The sequence below is a fragment of the Solenopsis invicta genome, chromosome 12, assembly GCF_016802725.1.
Source record: "Solenopsis invicta isolate M01_SB chromosome 12, UNIL_Sinv_3.0, whole genome shotgun sequence".
Taxonomy (NCBI): domain Eukaryota; kingdom Metazoa; phylum Arthropoda; class Insecta; order Hymenoptera; family Formicidae; genus Solenopsis; species Solenopsis invicta.
In genome coordinates, this window is record NC_052675.1 from 19,714,093 (window position 1) to 19,739,374 (window position 25,282).

The 25,282-nt window shown below is 45.4% G+C and overlaps 1 protein-coding gene across 1 annotated transcript in view; it reads left to right on the forward strand.

The window, feature by feature from the left end:
• Positions 1-286: 286 nt before the first annotated feature.
• Positions 287-25,282, forward strand: part of LOC120359106 — a 52,961-nt gene continuing 27,965 nt past the window's right edge. The window contains exon 1 of the mRNA XM_039455435.1: positions 287-476. Within this exon, the coding sequence (XP_039311369.1) occupies positions 287-476 (190 nt within the window). The remainder of the gene's footprint in view (positions 477-25,282) is intronic.

The window sequence follows — 25,282 nt, forward strand, 5'->3', positions numbered from 1 at the left end:
TAACATAATAACGCTAATATTTTTCAAAAATCTTATCTAGGAAATAATTTAGAACATTACAGTCGTCTTTATGGATCGAGTTCTCTCTTATCAAATAATCAATGAAATTTCGGATTATAGCAAATACACGATTTATCGAACGTTTCATGAAGAGAGTAGCTTGTACACTGAAAATTAATTAGCTTATCTCGTCGATTAGCGTGCAGCGACAGGATCGTTTATCGCGGTTATCGGTGCTTGCTCGGCATTTCAGAAATTCGTGCCACTTTGCTAGATTCAGGTGTGCATGGCTTCAAGAAAGGTGCCGGGGTATGGTGGTGGTTCCGGCAGACGAGCGGGCGAACGGGCGAACAGGCACCGCTGCTGGCAGGTAGTCGGTTTGGGTACAGGCTTACGCAAGCCTCATACCTATAAGTTAAGATTAACCTTGCTTAGCGGTGCCCGAGAGAACGGGCCAGGGGGAACTCCAGGATCGGGTAACGAATGAGGACATTTGACGGGATTAATTTATGTCCAGTTTGGTAACCGAGCGCAACGATACGCCCAGCCATATCAGACGAAGACACGATGGAGAGACAGAGAAGGATCGATAAGCAGAGAGAGAGACAGAACAAAAAAGTGGTGAAGAGGGGAGAGGAGGGGAGAGGTATACGTACAGGTATCATCGTACGCTCGTATGTTCGACCAGAGACTTCGGTTTTAGGGAATAACAAGTTTTGTTCCCCTCCGCCTTCCCCCGCGCCCGTAGATTCCGGTGTGATCTTCGAGCTCCCGCAAACCTATCTCAGGGGTTAACGGTGAATGGACCATCGGCGTTGCCAAACCGGACACACGGTGAAACTCGTTTTTACGTGGAACTCGAGGACTTCTTCTTCTTCAGCAGCTGCCGGAAAGAGCGGGGAACGATTGCTTTTTTCGCGGTGTCATTGATTCGGACCTGCACGTATGATTCGATTTGTAGAGAACGTCGGCGAGATCGGTTGGATGCTCTTGTGTAGTGGAACGGGTGCACCGAGATAGGATCGATGAAACGCCCATGGAAGAATCTGCTTGAATGGATCTCATGAGATAACTACAGCGTTTTCCGAACGTACTCTGCTCATGTTGAAAAGAGCGATTGTATCAGGTTTGATTCTGTAAAAGAATTTTGCGAAGATTCAAGAAACTTGTACATGTGCAAATCACCTCTGTTATCAAAGCCATTAACATTTTAATAATGTATTAAGTATTTATGACAATATTACTTAATTCTATTACTTATTCTACACAATTAATACGTTAATAAATACTAAATTATTGAAAAATTCTAATTGAATTCAAATCTGCTCAAGTTGAAAAGAGCAATTGTATCAGGTTTATTCCGTAAAAAGGTTTTGCGAAGATTCAAGGAACTTGTACATGTGCAAATCACATCTGTCATCAAAGCCATTTTAATAATGCATTAAGTATTTACAATATTACTTAACGCTATTACTTAACACGACAATATTACTTAATTCTATTACACAATTAATACGTTAATATATAATAAATTATTGAAACATTCTAATGAATTTAAATTGACTTATACATCTAATAAAGAAACGGCCAGAACTGTCCCACACCGGTTTTTAATGAGGTTTTTTTAGATATGTGGAATTAGACTCATTAAACTCATATTACATTCATATCTTTTTATCTGTTTATCTCGACATTTAGGGTTAAAACACCCCCTCAAAAATAATGGATTTTTAAAAATTTGATTTTTTAAAAAAGTGAATATACTGTTATAAAGAGTATAAAAAACCATAACATTTTTGTCTGAAACATTGTTTCATATACCTCATAGTTTCAAAGATATTGGCTAAAAAATGCATTATTTTCTAGGAGATGTTTCAACATGTTAAACCTCGAGATGAGCAGATAAAAGAAATATGAATCTAATATTTTTTTAATGTTCTACAATATATCCAAAGGTCATCAAAATCGGTGATGGACACAGTTTCCTTATTAGTGAAACATATTTAAATAAATTAATAAAACATATGCATGCTAATCCCGTGTTTATTCTCTTAACGTTTTAATTATCTTTATCGTCCCATTCATTCGTCAAGTTCCAGATCAAACTCGTGCAAAACGGGTCCTCCAAAATTCCGTGCGTCGCGAAATTCTGTTCGTTATCGGCGACGCGTATCCATTCCCGTCGTAAATTAAGTGGTTGGCACAGTTTTGCGGACCGCTGTCTACAGGTACAGGACACGGCGAGTTTTAATATACCGGCTTATAATTTTCGCGATCACGTACCGGTCGTCTGTTATTCATCGACGGGAAGGTATGGCTGATCGGGGTCCACAAAGAGGGGAGCAGAGAGGAGGGAACTCGCCGGCGGATGCCTTGAGCACCTATCGCGCGAGCATGTGCACGTCCTCGAGGCAAAAATAAGGGTTGCGTATTCTCTCGCTGTACGAAAGCGAGTAGGCGAAAGAGCGACTCAAGCCGATGCCCCCGGAGTCGTCGCGATGCGCGATGCAACGCGTTGGTTAAACCCGCGAGTTTATGTGCATTCCGACAGCCGCGCGCCGTTGTCGTCGAGGTATCCGCCTGCACGCTTTTTTTCGCCTCCTACCGACGACGACGACGACCTCCCCCCTCGAAATCCCTCCCTGATATCGGGTTTTGGATATCTCGGATCCGATTCCAGATGCCCGAAGTGGGTTATCGGCTACGATACCGCGTGCGTCCACATCCGATGCGGCCTCGCTCGAGTAAACTCGACGATGTAAAATCCGCCGCCAATGGTCCCCCATCGGCCATGGGATATTTGATTCGACACTCGTTCGCGCGGCCAGTTCGGTCTGTACGATTCTACGCCGTTTATCGGCCGGCGAATCTTTATTTCTGAATAAAGCGCTCGAGAACTTGCCGGTGATTGTAAGGTATTTAGAAGGAGGCTCGAAAGTTTTATTTGTAGAGACGCGGCTTTACGTGAGAATGTGACGTGTGTCGATTTTGTGTACGAGCGACAATCGACGGGGCAATATGTCAGGTGCTAATGTAGTCTTCATTATACGCGCATTTAACGTTAAATTCGCGATGGATGACATAAACGCTGCCGATAGTCGATATCGCGACAACGCTGGAGAGAAATTTATTTTACAAGAATAATCTTTGACATTAAGATCCGTATACGATTATTTTTTTAACCAGATTGATTTACTTCAATTTAACAATAAATCTCGAGTCCTGTTTCATGGGTTAGCGTCTTCCAGACAAATGTTTGTAACACGTATAGTAAATCTGTCCGATTCAATCGATTAATCTATTCTTCGAATCGCATTTTAAAGCTGTTCGTTCGTTCGATTCGACGTGCTAAAAATATTAGTTTCGACAGCGATTCAAGTTTTCTTCTTTTTTTTTTCATCATTCACGCATAATATTTGGCATGTGATAATAAATGTCATTTCGCGTATTTAACGGTAAAAATTGTGCCACATGTGCGACGTGCCTACGTGCGCGGTCACACTTAGATTTAGATATTTAATGAATACTGATACTTATCGGCACACGCGATAATGATAAACCTCACACGCGTGAGGTGATACGGTTTCGGATCGTTGCGCGTGGCGTAATACGATCTCTATGTTACAAGGAGTCGACTTACAAACAGCGGATTAATAATATGTCCTGGATACTCGTCTAATATGCACTTTTGCGCTCGTATTTGCTTCGTAAAGTCTCTGCTCCCACTCCCCATATTTTGGAAACTGTTCAAAATTGTGAAAAACTGCGAATTGTGAAAATACGAATTCGATCATTTCGAGACGCTACTCTTTCAAAGGGATTGAAGGGATAAAGTAGCCCCTCGAAATGATCGGACACATATTGCACAGTTTCCCGTAATTTGGAGCCATTTTCGAAATATAGGGGGTGGGAGCAGACTTTATTAGAGTGATGTTGGAGGAAGAAATTTGCTTCTCACATCATTTTTCATAATTGCTTTATGTTTCTAAAAATTTCATCGTTTTTTCCTACCTGATTTAAATATCATCAAGTTATTGTAAGCAGTTTTGAAAAATAGAATAAAAACAAAAAAAAATTTCTTTTTCAATATTTCTGAAATAACCTTCAATGCCTCTTAAAAGATATTCTTCCAAAAAAATATTTCACTGGTGCATTACACTGGTGCTTATTTAAGCATTGTCTGACGTTATTTCAAGAATAAAGTCTGCATTAAAAACAAATAATAAGCCATTCTTTTATTAATAAAATAAATAATGTATTTTCAAGGTGTTTACATTATTTTGTCTATCTGTATTTTGACTCCTACATGAGAAGACTATGTAAATATACAAACATTACATCGTTTTTAGCAAATTTCTATTTATTTTTTCTACATATTCGTGAACGGTACTCGTAACTATTTTGCAATAATATTGAGTAAATGATAGAGATTTGTTGAAAGTTAGTCGCCACGCATGCTCAGAATGCAAAGACTCGAAATCTATAAAAGATTTTCTTGCTATTATGATTTTACGATCACATTAGGAAGCACATCAGAAAACATTTCACAGGAATATTGCGTGAATACGTAACGTGTAATTTTCGCGTGCATCGCGCTTTATGAAGCGCCATTTACATGTTACGTCGCTAATAATCGATAAACTGTTAATTAAGAAACGTTACGTATGCCAGGAAAAAAAAGGACTGCGTATACGATAGAGATGAGTTTGGGGCGATCTGTGCGCCGCGCGCCGGTACTCTATCATCATCATCGTGAAAAATCTCTTTTAAATCGTCCGTCTAATTGCGATTTGACGAGCTCGCGTTCGCTTGGCCCGCGGCTTTCGTCGGGAACGAGACGAATCCTGTCGCGCATTGTCCGGACTTTTGTTAGCCATTAGAGAGCATGATCGATGATTCGAGCGGGACGATACAGAAGTCCTCGAATTTCACTTTAAACTGCCCCGCGGCAGATTTATTCCAAAGTAAAACAAACCTTTCAATTTTTAATGTATATATATACATGATTAGCTCGATATACAAAACTATTATTCATTGATGAGTTTTTTTTTTACGTAACGGGAATAAATATATTTCAAGCAACGTCGACTCCCAATTCCTGCCGCGTTTAATACTTGTAAACTCTTCCGCCCGTTCACGCAGCGAGTCTTCTCGCACGTAGGACGGCTCGTTAAAGTCGATCGGTCGATTTATTTATCGCGAGCGAGGAGCAAGAAGAAGAGGGCTTAGAGGAGATTGGTCCGAGCATCCGGTGTCCGGATCACCCGGATGATTGATAGTGATTTGGCAGATAGCGATCTAGGAACGCGAAGAGGTGTGCACCTGATCGAAAGAAAGAAGAGAAGAGAGGGTCGCGCGAGGAGGATAGATAGTGGCAAGGAGATAGCAGGGCGAAGGTTATCCTTGTTCGGTCAGCGAGGATAAGCTAAGACAGTCGAAGAAGTAGATAGGTGACTTCTGCGGGACTATAAGAAACCCGTAGAACCTATTATCCGTGGTGGGCAACGGCTATCGGCGAGCACCATCTTTCCGTGTGGGTGTCCGCATCCGAACGCCCTTAAGACCCCATAAGTCGAGCCGTGCCACCCCGTTGAGAAAACCGCCCCCGCGGAGTGGTGCCTAGACACCTCCTTAGACACCCTTTCAATTTCCTATATACCCGATAATCATCTGTCCGACCGGATCTCGCCGCGGGGAGGACATCTCGCCGTGCTCGCGTTTCTTTCTCCCTCGGTATATATATATATATAATACCTTTTCACCTCGACACATACACACGTGCACGTCGCTTGGCCCATTCGCGGCTTCCCTCTGAGGAAAAAAGCCCCCGATTACCCCAGATAAATCCTATATCGATGATGGTTGGGAGACAACCCTACTGATGACCTATTATTGCCTCTCGATTGCTATAAATGATATCACGGGATAAATTGTACAATTATTGGCCCACAAATAGTTATATAAATCAAATAAAAATCCACTCTGCTATCATTAACGTAAAAAAAAAAATGAAAAACAAAACACATGTACTTTTTCTGTGTCTGCCGTTACGTCACTATTGACAGCCGTACGCTGTTATGAAACGCATGTACGTTCGTAGGCATTACAAAGTTTCATTTGGCATAGAAAAAAAGAGTAAAGGTTATCTGACTGCCAAGCGGCACGAGCATTCTCAATAAAAAGTGTCAGTATAATTACATATGTAAATGTCGTTGTTGCTCGTTCGATTCTTCGACGGAAGAAGCGACACCGCAGAGTCTTCTGTCTGTAAGAATATCGGTCGTAACGGCTGCTCGCGGTAGACCGAAAGCCACCGTCGGACAATATTGTTTCCCTCGCGGGGTGTAATCTATAGCGCTTAAATTTTCTAAAGTACTCAATCACCAAGCGTATTTTCATGCAAACGCCGTCTCACGGGATCCCTCCCCTCTGAAGGACCCGCGGAGAAACGGACGCACAATAAAGCCGTGACGTATGAATCCACTGGCGAAATAAACTTCGCGCGCATATTATTAGCCGCTATTCCCGGAGACTTATGCCGGCCCCTTAACCGCGGCCCGTAAGGCCCCCGGGGTCGATACATTCGCAAAGTCCACGCGGATCGAAAACGTATCTTTTCCCATCTGCACTCGCAGGACCTATACTTCAGCCGTCGCCGCCGCGTCCGTGATTTTAATCGCGGTACTACGAACGCGATAACGTACGAGGGACGCTATACGGTTGATGAAATATTGACATGTGTATGAAACGTGCCTCCGTTTGATTATACTGCTGATGTTCGGGTACGTTATCGATTGTCAAAATACGGATTGCGCATATAATATCTCTAGATAAATTAAAAGACTTTGAGTTTACACGTACACGCGTAAGAATGTGTGAAGGAAGTAAATTACTTAATCTGCCAGTGGAATGCGTTATGTTTAGAAGGAGGAACGAGGATGTTTTATAGCGGTCGGCGCGAATACGTCTCCGTGGGACTGCGCGGAGCATGAAAACACGCGGCGTGTAAACTGTCCAATAAGTAAGACCCCGAACATGGGGCCTCACTTGTAGGCCTCCGCTCCTTGTACTTTGCGCATATACACTGTTGGCTGCGTTCATAACGTATGGCGCGCGTGTACGTAGGCGCGGGAGAGGGTGAGAGAAGGGGAGAACGGTGAGGCCCCCGGGGTCGGCGCTATAAAGAATATCCGAGAGACAAGAATAAAATCCGGTTGACTTATTTGAATCGCCGCGTTGGAAGGACGAAACGAGCAGCGAGCAGGTAGCGGGAGGAGAAGAGAGACGCGGAGAGGAAGATTTGCGAGATTGGGGAAGGGAAGCGCGGCGAGCCCGGAGCTCCGGGTCCTACGTGCGCCCTCGCGAGGCAAAAGGCCCACGGGAGCGCGCGGTGGCCGAATCCTGCTATATCGCGCGACCTTTGTGATCCGAGCACACGTGCCCACACACGTTGTTACGCTGCACCGGGGCTTTAACGTTGCGGCGTATGCGGCAAAGACGTCACGCGAAACGTTTCACTCGCGCGGTGAATAGCAAACTCTCGTTTTCTCAGCCTTCCGAATATTTCTGGCTGTGTATGTGTGTGTGTGTGTGTGTGTGTGTGTGTGTGTGTGTGTGTGTGTTTGAACGCGGCTCGATCCGTTTGAACTTTGTCCTTTGTGTAACGAGCGAGTTGCGATTTGAAACGCGGACTGGTGTAAAAGGATTGTATCCTTGATACATTGACCATGCCCCGATAAACCGTACTCGAGTCTACATTTTCCAGAGAAAGGAGTTCCCGCGATAAATCACACACGTTCGTTGCAACGGGTATGCTATTTTCGCGTCGCGCTTATCAAACGTTGAACGATCTCTTAAAAAGATCGCGGGGGCTGCATCACGGACTCTCACCATGAACTTTAAGCCTCAACACGGACGTTCTTTCTCTGTCTCTTAAATATCTGTAAATATCAAAGCTTTATAAATAACGCAGAGATGATTGAGATAGCGGATATAATCAAGGTATCAGTAGAATTTTCAGTCGTCGAACATTTTGATTAGATAATTATTATATATTCTAACCACAATTCTCCCTGTCACGTGACATCAACGACGAATCTTGATGCACGTAACGCGATAATCTTGAAAACATAGATATTTCCATCTTTTCCCATGTGTGTCACGGAGGACCTGTGTGACAGGGATCAAAAGATAGCGCGCGCGAGGCAAGCAGGCTCGTTCGCAGATTTGACGCGCGTCTCACGCGCGACAACGTCGTCATCGTCGTCGTGAAGCCGAGCTTCGACCGATGAAGTGTTGAGCGCGTCAGGTACGCGTGGACGGGTCCTAGGAGTGGATGAAAGGCGCTGCGGCACTAAGTGACGGTAATTATCGTAAAAACAGTGATTTTTCGCAGTATTCTAGTCGGCTATTTTTAGAGACCGAGTCACGTCGACCGGTCTCCCACAAAGTTCTTGCTTCGCAGAGACCGGCGCGTCTAGGCGCGACACTCTCGCGCGAGCTCACGCACACGCACGCGCATACGCACACGCACGCGCGCGCCTTACAACACGGCCGTGTACCACGCCAGACTTCCTAGTTTCGAGAAATCGGTCGTCTGCCGATCCGAGCACCGGCACGCTTTCGCGAAGGCACCGAAACGTTCTCTTCCTTTTGTCGCCGTCTACCGCGAGCGTCCCATTCGGTCCGGCTTTCCCTGGAACACCGCGAGCTCGAACAAGGCTCCTGACAGCCGCAGCGCAAGGTACGTTATTTGGATAATCGTATAAATTTGTTTTGGAGAAACCGATCAACACGTGATCAATGTTTTTCACGAGCAATGTGCGCGTGAATATATACTTGAATATATATATTTGTAAAGCAGCAATATGTTATGTTCAGGCACGAATCATTTAACAAGATGATCAATTGATGTATCATTGGGAAATAATAAAATGATAAATAATTTTTCGTGAAATATGATTTAAAAAAAAAATCGAGGAAATAAATTTATTATATCAATATATTATTTAACTACATTTATATTTGGTACAGTGAAAACACGCTGCCATCCGTTACGTATGGGATCTCGAGATCCACGTGGCTGGTTGCATGCTTCGAAAGAAGGTCGTCTGTCTTCTCCTAGCAGGCTGTCAAGAGCGTAAATCCACGAGTTGATGCGTGCGGTGGACGAAGGAAAGCGTAAAGGAAGAAGGCGAGACGAGGTCGAAGATGAGAAGTCCGCAGAGTGAGGAGACAAGCGGATCTTTTCAGAAGCGGGAATGTTTATCGACGCAATATTTGCTCGTCCACACCGCCGAGTCGTCTATACGCGATGGCGGAATTTGTTTAATTTGTTAAGTGTTAATCTCATTTAATTTTTTCCACAAACCTCGCGCGTTCGCGGTACTCCCCGGGGCGTACTCTAAATATCTACGCAAACATCGGGAGCAGGCGGTGTGTTATTGGCTCCTTACCGTTGCGCAATTTCGTCATTTACTTTTTGCGTCTAAGAAATGGAGAAAAAAAAATATCGAGATCTCGGATTGGATTTATGCGTGTCTCCTCGAGATACTTGGCAGATTACTTGTCTCGATATATTTATTATTAACAGAAGGAATATAATTATCATCTCGGGCATCGGTACCGATGAAATGTATAATCCCAACTGGTTTATGAGGAATGTCGTCTAAACGTTAACCCCATTTATTCGACGTTCACAGATTCTTCTTCTTCCAGCATATGCGCAAAAAATTTTTCAACATTTACTTAAATTATTGCGTTTCGCCGAACGTCGTCTCAAAAATATTAGTGAAAGAAAATATTTTTCTCTTTTTTCTTCATAGTTATAATATATGTTTATAGAATAAAAATATGTATATTTTTAAGATCTGTTTAAAGGCGCATTATAAATGTCTCATATTTCTGCTTTCTCTTTCAATGTCGCTGAAAGCGTCGAATATAAATCGGCGGGCTTACGAAATACATCACGTATCACGTTGGGTTTTAAAAAGTGTCAATATCGATCACACTAATTAAAATCCTCGAAGCGAAGCGTCGCCTTGCGTCGTTAACGTTGAAACCGGTCGATGCTTAAAGCGTAAATCCGTTATTGAGCGTACTCGACGCAACATTCTGTCCGGTAAGTTCAATCTTACGCACTGGCACGGCGTACTACTGGAATGTCCTTTCTACTCTCGTTATCTGGGCACGTTTCACGGCCCGTCAGGTACGAGAACGATGATGCCCAAACGTCGTTCTGTCACTGCATGAAAATCGACTCCGAGGATATCGGGAGTCCGCGAATGCGAGGAGAGCGATGACTGCTTGAGGATTAAGCCTCTCGAAGAAAGTAAGTGCTCTCTGTACTCAAGCGAGGTCGCAGATAACGAGTTAAATGCGCCAAGAATAGGACTACAAGTTGCGAATAATAAATTACACACCTGGGATAAGTAAATTATTTTATAACGCCAAATTCTCGAGAGCGTTAAATTTGTAATTTTCTGTTCTACAATCTTTCATATTGTAATCGTGAAGATGGCAATCGAGTATCAGCTTAAACGAATAAAGGCATTTTTTACGGACGGCTTAAAAGCCGGATGTTTTGATTACGACGCAATTCTCGCGTACGCCGTATTTCGCTTTCATCGAGTTTCCGATATTATCAGAGATTTTCCTCTCTTTTCTCGATTCGTCGTCCGCTGCATGAGATAACTGTGCGCTGCCTTGGATACATTGGTGTGTTTGTTAAAGTCATCCGTTTTCAATTAATTTCACTGATTAACGATAGCGGTCGACCGCCGAGTTGCCACTTGCGTCGCAGCATAAAACAAAAACCAGTTATCCTCCGATAATTTAATTAGATTCTATCAAAGGATTAAATCTCCTCGCCACTCTTGTTTTTGTGTCTTAGACTTATGTGCGAACGAAACAAATATAACAAACATATTTTTAAATCTTTAATTCAGTCAGAATTTCATTAATGCCACCATTTAACGTATTTCATAATTTATTAAATAATTCTTACACTTTATCATAATTCATCCATTAATAATAATCATTAATTTTTTAAAAAATCCATTATACGTACGTCATATTTTATATACCTGGTATTGCATTTCAGTGCATTAGAAATGATTTCGTGTATACGGACACGTAGTAATGCTATCATTCGTGGACGACGAACGGTATGCATCAATAACGATTCTATCGATTTCATTTTTTTAATAACAGATGTCTTTACATAACCGTGCAAAACCGTCCGCAGCGCGCATTGCCGCCGCTTATTAAAACTGCAACGCTATTGCGTTTCAATTAAAATTTTGCCACTGATATCGAATGCCGTATTCGTGGCGAGTAAAACGTATAAGCCCGGCAGACGTGGTCGAATATTGGCGAACGTAAAACGTGCGACGGCGCGCCACAACAAGCCCCGTACACTCACATAAATGTAAAATTGTTAACGAGTGCACAATTACTTTTTACGCCTTTTCATTATTACGTCGTTGTAATTTTCATTATATGCAGCGTGCAAGTTACTAAAGAGCTTGTTTATTTATGCGTAAACTCGCAAACTGCATCCGCATCATTTTGCTGCGCGATTCAGTTTGCAATTCGTCTCCCATCTCGAATATTTGTCTCCCGTCCACGTTCAATCGTCATTGGATTTTTAACGTGTCCTTGAAATGAGCGGGTTCGTGGTGAACGTGAAGTCAAAAGAGGACCTTCCCAGGCACCATCGTGGTAGATCCTCGCCGCTTTTCGGTGCCGAGTAGTCCAGCACCCTCCCGGTGGGAGGAGGGAGCGGGGCCGTCGCGCGTTTCAGCGTTTTGGGCCTCGGGCTACAAACGGGCGATCCCCGTCTGACCCATACACGTGAGAATTCTACCTAGCTGACCCGACTTCACCGTGACACTCACACGCATACTCACGCAAACACACGTACTCACGATCACAAACACGTCAACCTGTGGAAGCGGCGCGCCCACGCGAGTATCCGCGAGTCGTCTGGTTTTGGCGGACATAACGGACCGCGAATAAGACGGTGAGAACCGTTGGTGAGACTAATTTCGCGTAAATTTATTGCAGATACTCCAACAATCTTTTTATGGCGATATATTTGACGTCGAGAGTTTCGGCCGCGGCTTCCTTTTTAAAAACGCAAGGCGCTTCGCGGATTATGACCAAAGAAGGAAGATTGAGGTAAAGTAACGCAACACAAAAGGCGGAGTCTCTCTCTCTCTCTCTTTCTCTCTCTCGGGATATAAGGTGTAAAGTGACACGTGAAAGACGTTCATTGACATGACTCTGCATGCGGTTCTTGCACGATGACCGACATGCACGTTCAAAATCAAGGGAAAATCAAATTAATATAGATTCCGTAATTTTAATGATGACAGTGGTTTGCGATTAGCAAAATGCGGGAATAACGCGAATAATTAAATCTTGTGACGGCTTAATCGACGACACTGGAAACTGGTTACGTTTCCCCAAGTCCACAAACGTAACGTATCATATACGTGTATTACGAAACAAGACGCGCGTCAAAGATTTCCATATCCATCCGCAATGCTTTATAGTTTATATTGATCGCCATCGGAACGGCACACTTTTAATTAGCGATTCTGGCCGGTGTGCACGTTCCTCGGAAGATAACACGCGATTTTGATAGCACGCTGTGTGTGCGCGCGCTTTATTACGCCTATAATTCCCTTAATGTGTGAGTAAACGTTTTACTTATGCGGTTTTGCAAGTTCAGTAAGATGTCAAGTTGCATTCTTTTATAAAAGCGCGCGCGCGTCCCGTTTTGTCACGCTTAATAAAGTTAACAGCTCCTTGAATAACAGTGTGTAACAGGCTTTCATATTCAGCGGTCAGTTCACATTAGCATTACACATTCACCGATCTGGTAGTAGTCGCGCCGGCCACAGTAGAGCCGCCATTAATCCTTCACCTTACCGCGCCACCATTAATCACCGCTTTATCATTTTCATATCATTTTAATAGAATATTTCTCAAGACAGGTGTAGGCCTCCTAATCGGTTTCCAGACCTGTCCTAGAACAGCTAATAGCACGGTTCGCCGATCTTTTGACAATCGACCCTAACACGGGATATCTCGAATCAACCGCGCCTGTTCTTCCGCCGACAGATAAACGAACGGCTGATTCGAAAACTGTCAAGCGCGGTATACACCAAAGACGAGAGTAAAGCATATGCGAAAAAATGGAAAAAGCCAACTTCTCCCTTGAGTATTCGCGCGGGAATGCATCGCACGTGCATATGCACACACGAATGGTGCGGCATACATTAGCATAGCTTTGCTCGGCACGGGCTGTTTCATAGATGGTTAGCTGGCACGCGACCGTGAGAGGTTCAGCATGGACGAGAGTATGAGCGAAGGCCACGAGAAGAAGGGGAACGGGCACATAGAGAGAAAGAGACAGAGATTTGGAGCAGGCAATGTTTTTTGCAGTCATCTAAACAAAGCTCCCTGCATACATCACTTTGCTCCGTAAGTTGTGTAGTTTGCGTACGGGAAAAGTGTGCCGTGGACCCCGAAGAAAACCAAGCGATACACACGTCCGCGTCGGTAGTCGCACGAAGGGAAAAAGAGGAGAACGTTTCTCCTGGTCGGCCTTAAAGGTTTTAATGTTATGCGGGATTCCCTTACCCCGTGAATGAAGCGAAGAACGAGAAAGCGAGAGAGGAAAAAAAAGAGAGAAAGAGAGAGAGAGAGCAAAACTCAGTAAAAGAAGAGAGAAAGAGGAAGAGAAAAAGACAGTGAGATGGAAAGAGAGAAGGTCTGGGCCCGAGTCTCTGCCGCTCGTAGGAAGCCGTTAGCCCACTTGTTCGTCGTATACTAATGAGGATGAAAATGAGATGACTGCGTTTATTTTAATTTCATCAGGTGCAAAGGACGTCGGCCGTGGCGCAGACTACACCTGCTGGATGCAAGTGCCCAGACGCGTGCGTATCGTTGTTGACTCGCGCACTTCCTGTCACGTTTTACTTTTCCGCTGCTATTCCGAATGACATCTTCGAGCAGAGAGCTTCCGCCTTGGAATGTCGATATTTATCTATCGACATGACGATTTATAATTTCAAGAACGTGGTGCGCTCGTTTACTTTAAAATATAAATAATTCAATCCAAATGGTGATTTATTTCGGAGAAATTCTCTCAGGCTGCTTCTCGTACAGAGTCGATAATTGAAATAACTTCGATGTCAATAAGTTTTCACAAACGGAACGATTCGCGCACTTATTTTGAAGGATCGAATATTTTAAACAAGTTTAATGCTTTAAAAAAAAATGCAAACAACTCTACAGTTTTTTTTTCATATAATAATTGATATTATAACACACTCACGATTTTTTCACTTTCGAAACACAACTTTTGACATCCGTTCTATATACCTATCACTCGAAATACGCGTATGGCAGGGGAAATAAATCAAATTTCATGTCGAACAAAATCGCGTATCCGTTAAAATACTCGAGAAGACGCGCGAGCGATGACGAGCGAATGACATGGAAGCGAGGAAAAAACGGTTGAGGAAAAAGCTCTTTCGGCACATCGGCGCACGCTCGGCGGTTACTTCTTTTGCCTAACAAAAGAACTCTATGCTCTCCTCCTTTCGCCATCTCGTTTCATCCCTCGCTCCGTCACTGTTGGTGCTAAACTCGCGCGATGCTAAGGTTGGCATGAGAACATACCGCGACGTAGACGGACGAATGCTTTTTACGTATGCACAATTGTCTCCTAGAGGGAAGGAAGGAAACAAGGCGGTAGAAAGGACGATGTGGAAAGCCATGAAGAGACCGAATGACGGAGGAAGGGGCGGTGGGGGGAGGGAGGAGGGGTGCGAAGGTGCACCGTGCGGCAAGTGAGCGAGCGAGAGAAAAAGAGAGGGTTGAGTAAAGGGTTTCGACATTTCCTCACGGTTCGGCGATGCCGCGTTAGGACCATCTATCTCAGGGGTGTGATCTTCCTACTCGCCCCCCTTTCTCTCCTCTTCCTTCACGAGCGAGAACGGACGGCGGGGGTCACAATGGTTTGCATACACTTTCCCATAGGGATGACACCGCGTGCTCGCGGACGTATACCTGGACCTTTAAATGCACGGCAGAGGCAGCATAAAAAAAGAAAACAGGGAAGAGAAGAGGAGGATACATAACATATGGAGATCTATGCAAAATCGCGGCCTAAGGTACCTGAGGAAGGATATAGCCCGCTTGCGCGTCTCCGATCGTAACCGGGGGTCACCCTTTCTCCACGGTGCTTATTGTTCCAGATCGAAGGAAGAAGGGTTGCAACGCGCGAGTGCGGGGCACTAGCCCCACTGCCCCTACCCCCTTAGTGTAGCGCCTCTCGCGCTCACCCTTTCTCCCAGTAGTCACCCCTGAATTTTAAATTATGCAACGACCGGGCAAGCGTCGCGTACAAACCAGGTATATTCAAATGGGCATATTACCTGGGCTCTTCCTATTCAAACATCCGACTACCTTCTCTGTCTCCCCTCCCCTCCCCCCGTTTCCCCCTTCTTCTGATCATCGGAGATTTATAATGAAAGCATCACCATGCGCCACCAGCGAAGACCGCTGCCGAAGATTCTCACGGTATCCGTGACTGCTGCTTTGCCTATCAGAAGAGGCGAGAAGGAGAGAGGGGGTTTCGATGCGACACGCATCTTGGGATCTACGTGATGTTTGCGATCTTCCGCCGATCTGTTTAAAGGGTTCAATCTATCGTTCCGTTCTCTCACAGAAGACCGTTGCGCGGATTCGTTATTGGTTTCTCTAACCAAATCTTTTAACGGATTCTGTTGAACAGCTGACAAACGCGATTCGCGTATTTAAATACAACGTCACCGTTGCCACGACTGAATTATTATTGAATTATTTACATAGAGACGGTAATTCGCAATAGCATTGTATTGTAATATTGCACCATAATGATTTTTATGAGATTAGAATATAATGATAGTAACAATAAAAATATTATAGAGTTAAAATCATGAAATTGCTGCTGTTCTCAGATAACTCTAAATATGATTTTATGTACTCATGTCTGTATATTTATTCAAAATTTAAGAAAACCAGTCGTTCTCCTAAAAATAGGAATCACCACGTGTCAATGTTTTCAACCCAACACAATAATCATATGCGTCTGGTCCTACGGTGGGTTAAGGTCATCTCCCTTGTCGCGGAATCAGGAATTAATGCAACGCATTGCGAGGATTGGCTACCTAAAGCTCAGCGTAATATGCAAATGTCGAGGCCGGCTCGCGCTCGACGAAACGAGGAAGAGAGAGGAGCTTCCCCATCTTTCTCTCCTGCCTTTCTCGCCTCTTCCTTCTCCCTTTCTCTTTTTGTCTCTCTTTTTCTCTTCCTTCTTTTGCGAACTGAACCCACCATTCAGCTGGAGGAAGACGAAAGCACCTAACAACCTTTGTAATACTCTCCGATACGTGTTTTTTCTTCTTCTTCTTCTCCTCCTCCAACGCAAGTTCTTCCTTCTTTTTCCCTTTTTCCTTCTTTTACTCTCCGTCCTTCTCGTGCACTCGGCCGTTCCGACAAATAAATAATTCATCGAGGCTGCATGCTTTATGACGATTATGCTAATCCACGTGAACCTGTTACCGCCGCTCGCGCTCGCACGCGCGCACGCACGGTCTGAATGGACGGCCGCAGGACGAAGGAATTGTAGGCGATCCTGGCGCACGCGTTTCCGACAATGTCAGAGATACACCTTGCGAACTACTCTTCGACTCTCGACAGATTTCTTGACAGATTTGGGAAAACGAAGGTTCAGAGTCGGCGAAGGAAAACAGGTGGCTCAGAGGCTCTCTCGAGAAATGTGGGAAACCGATGACCCACTCTCTCTCTCTCTCTCTCTTTCGCTCTCTCTCTTTCGGCATGCCATTGGACCCTTTTGCCCTTGACACAATAACCGCTCTTTCTCTCTTACAAAGTTCCTTCTCGTTCCATTAAGATTGCGCCACATTGAGGAAGCTGTCGTGGAGGATATCAAAGGTGTCGCTATAAATAAATGCCCGAATAAAACGCGCATCCAGCAAGCAAGTTTTCTTCTTCGCCTCTGTAGATTTCTTAGCTTTACACGATCGGCATGACGCCGATTGGAAAAGCAATGTCCAAAATAAAACGGAATTAATCGTGTTCGCACACTACTTCAGAATAGTCCATTACTTTATCCTACAAAATTAATGATCTCGTTTATAATCCTTACTCACGAGAAACGTTCTCAGACACATTAGAATAACGCACGTCGTTTGTATTCAAAGTGCGATTGATTTCATATTACAACACTTAGGAACCCGACTACTAACTCGCGAGCTAGAAGATATTCCACCGTGAGGACTCAGGTTGGCGGTAACCTACCGTTCGGATGGTCCGAACGTAACACTTATGGGTATCTTATCGGCTGGACGGATAACTTATTAACTGTCAACGGCACACTCTATCCAGGGACCGCTATACAGTGTCGCGGTAATAACATAAAAACGCTACGCCTGGAATGCACCATGATATCGAACGTTGCGATGAAACGCAAGCGTCCATGAGTGTAGTGGGAGACGATGGCGTTTCGCTTTACAGTCTTGGGGATCGCTCGATTCCCAGCTGGATTAGACTCGTCGTCGTAAAGCAGCTACGTAGACAACGACGACAATGACGACTACGACGGCGACGGTCAGCGATCTCCTCTTTCTCGCCAGGCAGCCGGAAAAAGCTGAAATCCCTTTCCGTCGCTCCCACGAGGAGCGTGCGATCCCACGCGTGGGAGGATCGTCGTCCTGCTGCTAGCGAGAGAGGATACGGCCCGCGTGTTGCGTACTTCTAAACGCTTCGCAGTCGATGTGTGGTACGCGAAGACCCGGAAACCGTTGGAGATCCCGACGCAGTCTCTCTTATCGCGTTCTACCATCCTCGAGCGACGAGCGTTATTAGCATTGGCAGTTATCCGGGACTATCTAATAAATTGTTCGCGAAAGGGCGTGAGTGCGTGTGTGCGTTCACGGTTAGAGCACTCTTCGTCTCGCTGGTCGCTGCGAGATGTGCGCGTGGCACTTTGTTACTTCTCACCGATTACAAAACGCCTTGAAATTCCTAATTATTGTGTTCCACTTTGCGCTAGCAAAGTTTATGAAAAAAAAATTAATCACGATTACATTTTGTAAGTGAGAGTACAACTCGATATTCAAAAAATTAAAGTAAGTTTCTCGCGATGAAAGTAGCATACATTTTTGTACAACAACGTAGTTCACGCTACGTGTAGATGTACGATTTAACAGTTGGACCGAGTTTACTCGCATTCACAAAAGGTGCTACGATCGCGCTCCTCGTTCGTGGCAATTTTTCATGTAGGAAAAAGATTGCGACACTATATTTCGACGACTTCCTCCTTCTTAAAGGTGGTGCTCCGCTCGCGGTACCTGTTCAAATGGAATATCCGTAGATCAGACAACGCTCGTCTGAATAGATGACACTCGAATCCTCGGAGACGGAGACATCCGATCATTTTTATCCTCGATAGCATGTGGGCCAGATGCCCACACCCTTCGCTCAAATTGCGTCTAAACCCCCTTGGGGGGCGTTACCCCGACGCTGATGTAGCAGGTAGAGCAGGTAGTGGAGGTCCGTGCGCTCCGGCTGCACCCTGCGTTTTCTGTCAAGGGTCGCGCCACTGGTACGATGATGACGACGACGACGACGATCAGGAAATGCAGCAGTAAGAATATCAGGACTGGAGAGAAAGAGAGAGAGAGAGAGAGAGAGAGAGAGAGAGAGAGATCAGCCAATAGCCGTGGCTCGAGTTAATGCGTTTCTTTTATTATGCAACTCGTCGCAACTCGAGCCTACCAGCGGCAGCGTACAGCCGGAGAGTACTGCGGCAGGCCGGAACCGTTTAGGGAAATTTCCTGCTACTGTTATTCAAACGAGGGTCGTGCGTCGAAAAAGTACCGTCCCGTACTCAGCCGCTGTCCCTTTGCCGCACGAGGTAAACGTATGCATATCGATCATTCTTCGATCGGATGAATGCCGCGAACCAACGACGTTAACAGCGACCCTACCTTTCTCGTTACTCGCCTCGAAGGCGCCAACGGTTTTTTTTTTCGGCGCTGCTTCGTCGATGGAATTTCTTGTACGCTCGTGCGAGAGAACGAAGTGGGATATTGCCATAGCTGTTCACTACAAAATTGTTAAAACGTATCTCAAGGCATTTCTCTGAATAATATACGTGTTATACATGGGGCGGGTATTAGGAATCTTCAGGCAGAAATAAATGCGCAGGTTTTAAGATACCGGCTTTTGAAGCGCTACTATCTAAAATGCGCACGTTTCAACGGACCGCGCGCGACTTGACGTGCGTGCGTTTTTAATCAGCCGCGCTTAGACGAAGCCTGAATGCGGACTCTTACCAAGTTCTCTCTGCAAGCTAAAAGAAATATTCCGGAGATCTCTCGGACCGTTTTTGAAAAGGCGACACGAACAGTCGCCGTCGCGCGCTGTCGTACACGTGGCAAACTGGATATTGTCTTTTATCGGCCTAAACTCATTTAGCCTTGGCTTCCGGTGGCGTTAAACGAGGGCTATTCATCGGGGCGTTCGTTCGTTTCGTCGCGTGCAAACACGAGGGGGAGGGTATGTGGCCGGGATGGCTGACCGGAACGATCCCAGCAGCCGCGCGTTCCAGCTAGCATTCTCGAATTCATCCTCCCGCCGATACACGCCGCGCGCCGCGTACATGCGTGTGCGTTTATTTCTCCACCCCGGCCCCGGCCCCGGCCCGAACGCAGAAGGCGGAATCCAGAGACGCAGAGGCGCTCTGTTTGTGTTTGAGAAGTAAATTACAATAATTGAATAGACCACTAATTCCCCCTCGGCTTTCTACCGTACACCGTTCCACTCGCACTCGTCTCACGCTCTTTCCCGCCGTTTTCTCCGTCTCCGTCTCTCGCGCGCAGCCAGCGGAGCTGGGACCTGCGAAGGTTAACCACCAGCCGCAGCCACTGTCTCTCTACAGCAGGCATGCGGTGCGTTACCCGGGCACCGATCCACGCGTGTGTTGCGCCGGTGCTGGTACACCGCTGGCAAAGGGGGCGCGTGTCGTACGATTAATTTCATTTGCCGGTTGCTTTCTCTATCCCTTTATCGCGCGCGCGGGCGCGTGGGTGGAACGCCAAAGTTCCTCCTTCTTTTTTGTTCCCCTCGCTCGCTCGCCGCATCGCGTTTTTTATTGTCATGCATCGTTTTACGTTGCCGAAGCGGTGGTACAACGTACCTGACCTTTCGACGAATCGAGTCTGTCACCCGATGATCAAGATGTCACGCGATACATATTATATATGTATACATATATTTTTTTTTTATTTGCGGTGCGCGAATTTAGTTCTTTGACATTTCCACGCGCGTAAAATACGACACGTGTAAGAAGTTGTCAAGTATCTCTCGTTTTTATAAGCGATTTTGTCACGTCACGTTTAAATAAAGATTACTGCATTATAAGCGCGTACACAATTTTTTTTTGCAACATACGCGAACACTTGATTTATAATTCCATTTTTCGAAACGTACGTTTGTCTAAGCTCTAATTAAAATTCTACATTACCTTTTAGCTACGATGTTTGTCGCTTTACCCTTAATCCGCAACGACCGTAACACGTAAATGTTATTGGGTTAAATTTTATTTTTAGATATTCTCTGGAATCAGCGGAATTCGCTGAAGCAAGGCGATTGCTGCGTTACAAACCGGACGTAAAGGCGCGATATCAGATATACGAGGTAACGCCGTAAAAAAAACTAGAATCAGGAATGTCACCTGTTTGTGCAAGTGTTAACGTTATCCCACAGCGCGGCTGCGGATAGAACACAGCACCGCACACAACCGCCAAGGCAAAACAGGATATTATCTCGGTGGCAAAAAATTTCGTCTTGGGAAACGGCTTTTATCACTTTGATTTATGGTCTCGATCCGCGGCTTAGCGTGCGACGGGTACCTACATGTGTAACTCTATTTTCAAGTAGTGAGCACGTAGGTAGAATGAAGGGAAGTGATCGGAAATCGCTTTATCCTGATAAACAGATCGTGCGATTAAGTCATCGATTATTAACGTCGATTATCCCGCTATTGACGATAATACTGAAGACTTGCCGTCAAGTATTACAGCAAACCATCATAACGTCACGGCAAAACAATGTTCTTCTCTGCAGTGATATTCTCTCAAGATATTTAATAATTTAAATTAATTAAACTATAGCTTTGGTAATGTGACTAGGAATACTCGCATTTTTACGTAGTACATATAACAATATAAATATAATATCGTATATAACACTAATATATATTTATGTAAAAAAAAATGCGTGCTTTTTAGATGATGCCAATCTCTTTAGATCGCTGCTGCACCACCTTCCAACAAAACCAGCAGCTCCTATTCGCGCATAGTTTTAAAACGCTTTCGCATATTGTACACATCTCACAGCCAGGTCCAGGTGAAGACGAGCAGACAGACATATTTGTAGAGTGTAGGAGCGGAGCAAAGCAAAGCCTAGATAGATAGATAGATAAATAGATAGATAGATAAAGAGAGAGAGAGAGGAAAAAACGAAGAAGGTGCAGGTTGATAGAACGAGAAACAAAGAGGCAGAAGAGGTTCGATGAGAGGCTGAGGTTCTCCAACGCGCGATACTCGGCACACAGAACAGCCGATGGCCGCCATTACTCCGCACGATTCGTTCCAACTTCCAAGTATTCGTTATTTGTTTGCTTCTGCCAGACTTGAGTCCGCTCGTCTATTTTAGCAGGCGTTGCCGCGTCGGACTCGCTTGGTCCACAGTCCTCACAGTCTGAATACCAGGAATTTCGACGTTACCTAGACGACCCGTGGGGGCGAGTGTGAGAATCGCCGGTAGTCTCCGACGAGCGGATCAGCGGCTGCGTGTTTTGCAAGCCCGATCAAGGCCGACACTCCCGGGATACCGTTTTTATACACGTTAAAAAGAAGTCGCAACCACTTTCCGACGTAACGCATTCGAACGTAGATAACACGTTATCATTAATTCATTCGCTGGAAAATTCGTATTATTTCTTCTCGATGTAGCAAAGAACTTCTTGATGTAGCAAGAAACAAAAAAAGTCATTCGACGTACATACTTTTAATCGATCTATCCGCGTATCATTCTCTCTTACTTGTCTTGTATTTTAACTCGATGCTAAAAAAAATTCGACCAGGGAAGTGCGCGTACGGAATTCTCGCGATCTTAGATGCTCCGTTCTTTCTTAGATTGTTGCGTCCGCGACGCGGCACGTCGCTCTCGTAAAATCGACGAACGCCGAGCGGAATTGCGCCGCGCGTGACACACTCGCGTTCCAACGCTCTCGCATTTTGTACATCGACGTCGTTCGAGATCCGCCTTTATCCTCGCTTATGCCTTATCGCTTGAACTTTAAGGATCACGACAAAATATAAAAACGCGAGACTCGTGCCGTGCGACGTCGCGCGCAGCGATCATGAATCCTCCTCCCGCGCGGTTTCGGAGAGTCAGTCGGAAACCAGTCTGAAGCCACATCGGGATCGGGTTTAGCAGGATTTTGGCGCTAACGTGCACGTTGGCGAAGCCGAAATAGCGCCCGGGAATGCTCGCGGCTAGAAGCAAGCGAGCAAGAGAGAGAGAGAAAGAGAGAGAGAGAGAGAGAGAGAGAGAGAGAGAGAGAGAGAGAAGGACAGAGGTGAGAGAGGGAGAGAGAAAGATAGAGAAGAGCCGGGCTTTCGGGGCCCGGTCCTCGGAGTACTGGCGACTGGCGATTATAAAGAACAGTAAAAAAGAAACGAGAGGAGACACGGCGAGAGCAGGAACGGGCGAGGCGGCCGCACCGCGGAGGGAACGAGACGGATAGGAGCGGTGTATAGGCATCGTCGTTGGCTGCGTTTAAAAAACCAGTTGTACGAGCCGACAGCGACGGCACACTCGTTGGGGCACCAAGAAAACCGACGAGAAGGAGCGCGTGGGCCGCGCGCTTTCGGGCCCTTCGCTCCACGGTGATACTCGTCCGGTCGTCTAGACAGACACGGCTCCAGCTCAATCCCAATTCGATGCTACTCTCGCGATGATTTTACGAATCTTCATAGGCGAGCGGCACAATGACGTTATAGAAATAGGAATGGAAAGTAAATCTTTGATCGCGATCCCTCGAGCGTGTCGCAAGGATTATGCATTTCTTTTTTCTTTTTTCTTTTCGCGATATCACGGTGATCCTGGGTAGCGTGCTTATGCGTTCCGATGCTTTATATTCAGTAAAATTTATGCAAATTGTAGTAGAGCTGCGCTACTCGACAAGAACCTCTCGCCGAGAGTGAATCAAACGGGTAACCATGATGTACAACGGAATGAAAGCGCGCGCGCACTTACGAGCGAGCGGATATGACTACGCACGTTTTACGCGCGGTCAGGTGATTTCGGTGACGTCACCGTTGGCCGAGAGATTACGAGGCGCAAGATGCAACCAAAATTATGCAAATACGATGCAAATCCCGGCGCGCCGTGACGCTAATCCGCGTCACAATATTGGAGGTAATTGGCCTGCAGCGCTGTCGGAATCTCTCTCTCTCTCTCTCTCTATAACTTTCTTTTTCCACTGCTTGTAAAACTTACGGCAATCCGAACGCCCGGAAATTCATCTTGGAAAAGGTCACGAGACCGGACGCTTCGCAATGATTTCGTCTTTCTGTACCTGCATATTTATGAAGGAGATAAAACAGGTTCATGCGATTTTTCACTCACGCCAAACTTGTAATAAAATCGAAACTTTCTGTCTGTCAGAAACATAAAGTTATACCTAAGCACGATTCGAAAATAAAATCATGGATTTAGCATTTTAACGATAAGAAAATTTATAAATATGAGAATCTATAAAAATTTATGGACTTGTGATTTTCGCAGTTTTCTAGAATACGTAAAGCTACGTGATCGAAAGAAAGTATGGTGTTTCAGCTTTTAATCAATATAACTGTTAATCAATATAACTGTTGTAACTCAATCGTTAACTCAACAATTTTCGAAATTCACATTATATCAAGCGAGTACCTTCGATACCAATCTTTTATATTGTTCAAGTTCAATTCTAATCAATATATAAGCGATGTTAACAAATTGCAAGTCGCAGCTGGAGTCCACGTAAGGATTAATCGCGAGAGATGATCCCGCATACCTATCTAGTCCTTATCGACCCTTGTCCACCTTGTCCCATGCGTACGAAGCTACAAAAGGGGGTACGTCGGGACGAAAGGCGGGAGGGAGGGAGGCGGGTTCATTCATGCCGGCACCGCAGAAGAAGAAGAATTATCTCGGTCGACTCCGTTATCTGTAGCGGCGGTACGTGCGTGTGCATCGAGCCTAAAGGTAGTCACGCACCTCGAAAGAGATACCGCAATCTCGGACAGGGACCAAGCGAGAAAGAGAGAGAGAGAGAAAGAGAGGGAGAAATAGGACGGAAAGAGAGATGCATGCTGGAGCGACAGAGACGAGATGATCCTCGCGTCGCGGCTTCATCGTGGGGGTTGATGAATGACGGGCGGTCAGCCACGACCACGCTAAAGTTATCTGGGTAATCTGAGTAGGAGAGAGGTCCCACTGTCTTACGGTGGATTTTATTATGGCGCTCCTCTACTCGTGGCAAGAGCGAGGTCAGCGAGGCGGCGTGCATGCGTCGCTTGTGCCAAGAGGCCTGAAAACGGGAGACTGGGTCAGGCTCGCGGTTGCATCAGAGATAGAGGAGGAGTCAGTCCCGGCCACCCTACGCCGATGGACGACTATGAGCGCGATGTACGCAAGGGCGAACTTGGGAATTTCTGCCGCTCAACATCTTGAGTCCTTGACCCACTATCGACACATCGCGACGCTTCATCGCAAGAATCGCGGGTATTTGTAGCGACATCTTGCCACTCGTATTCGCGACGGGGCCCTTCGGGTATTTCACGAGATCGGTAACTCCCGGTACAAGGGGGCAAAAAAAATGCGACGGAGAATAGAAGCTTCACTACCGTGGGTCCTTTTACCTCCCTTAAACTCCGTCGATAAAAGGGACCCATCGTGAAGTAAGACCTACGCGAAGCTTCAAAGGTTAAGTCCATCGCCCGCCAAAGGGGGCAACCACTTTTTTGTTACCGACTGCATTCGCTCTCTCTTTTGCAGAAAGATCGATATTGTATTACTAATAATCATCGAGCTAAATAACGCTGCGAGTTAAATATAATTGTAAATTTACGTGGCATATCTTTCGCCA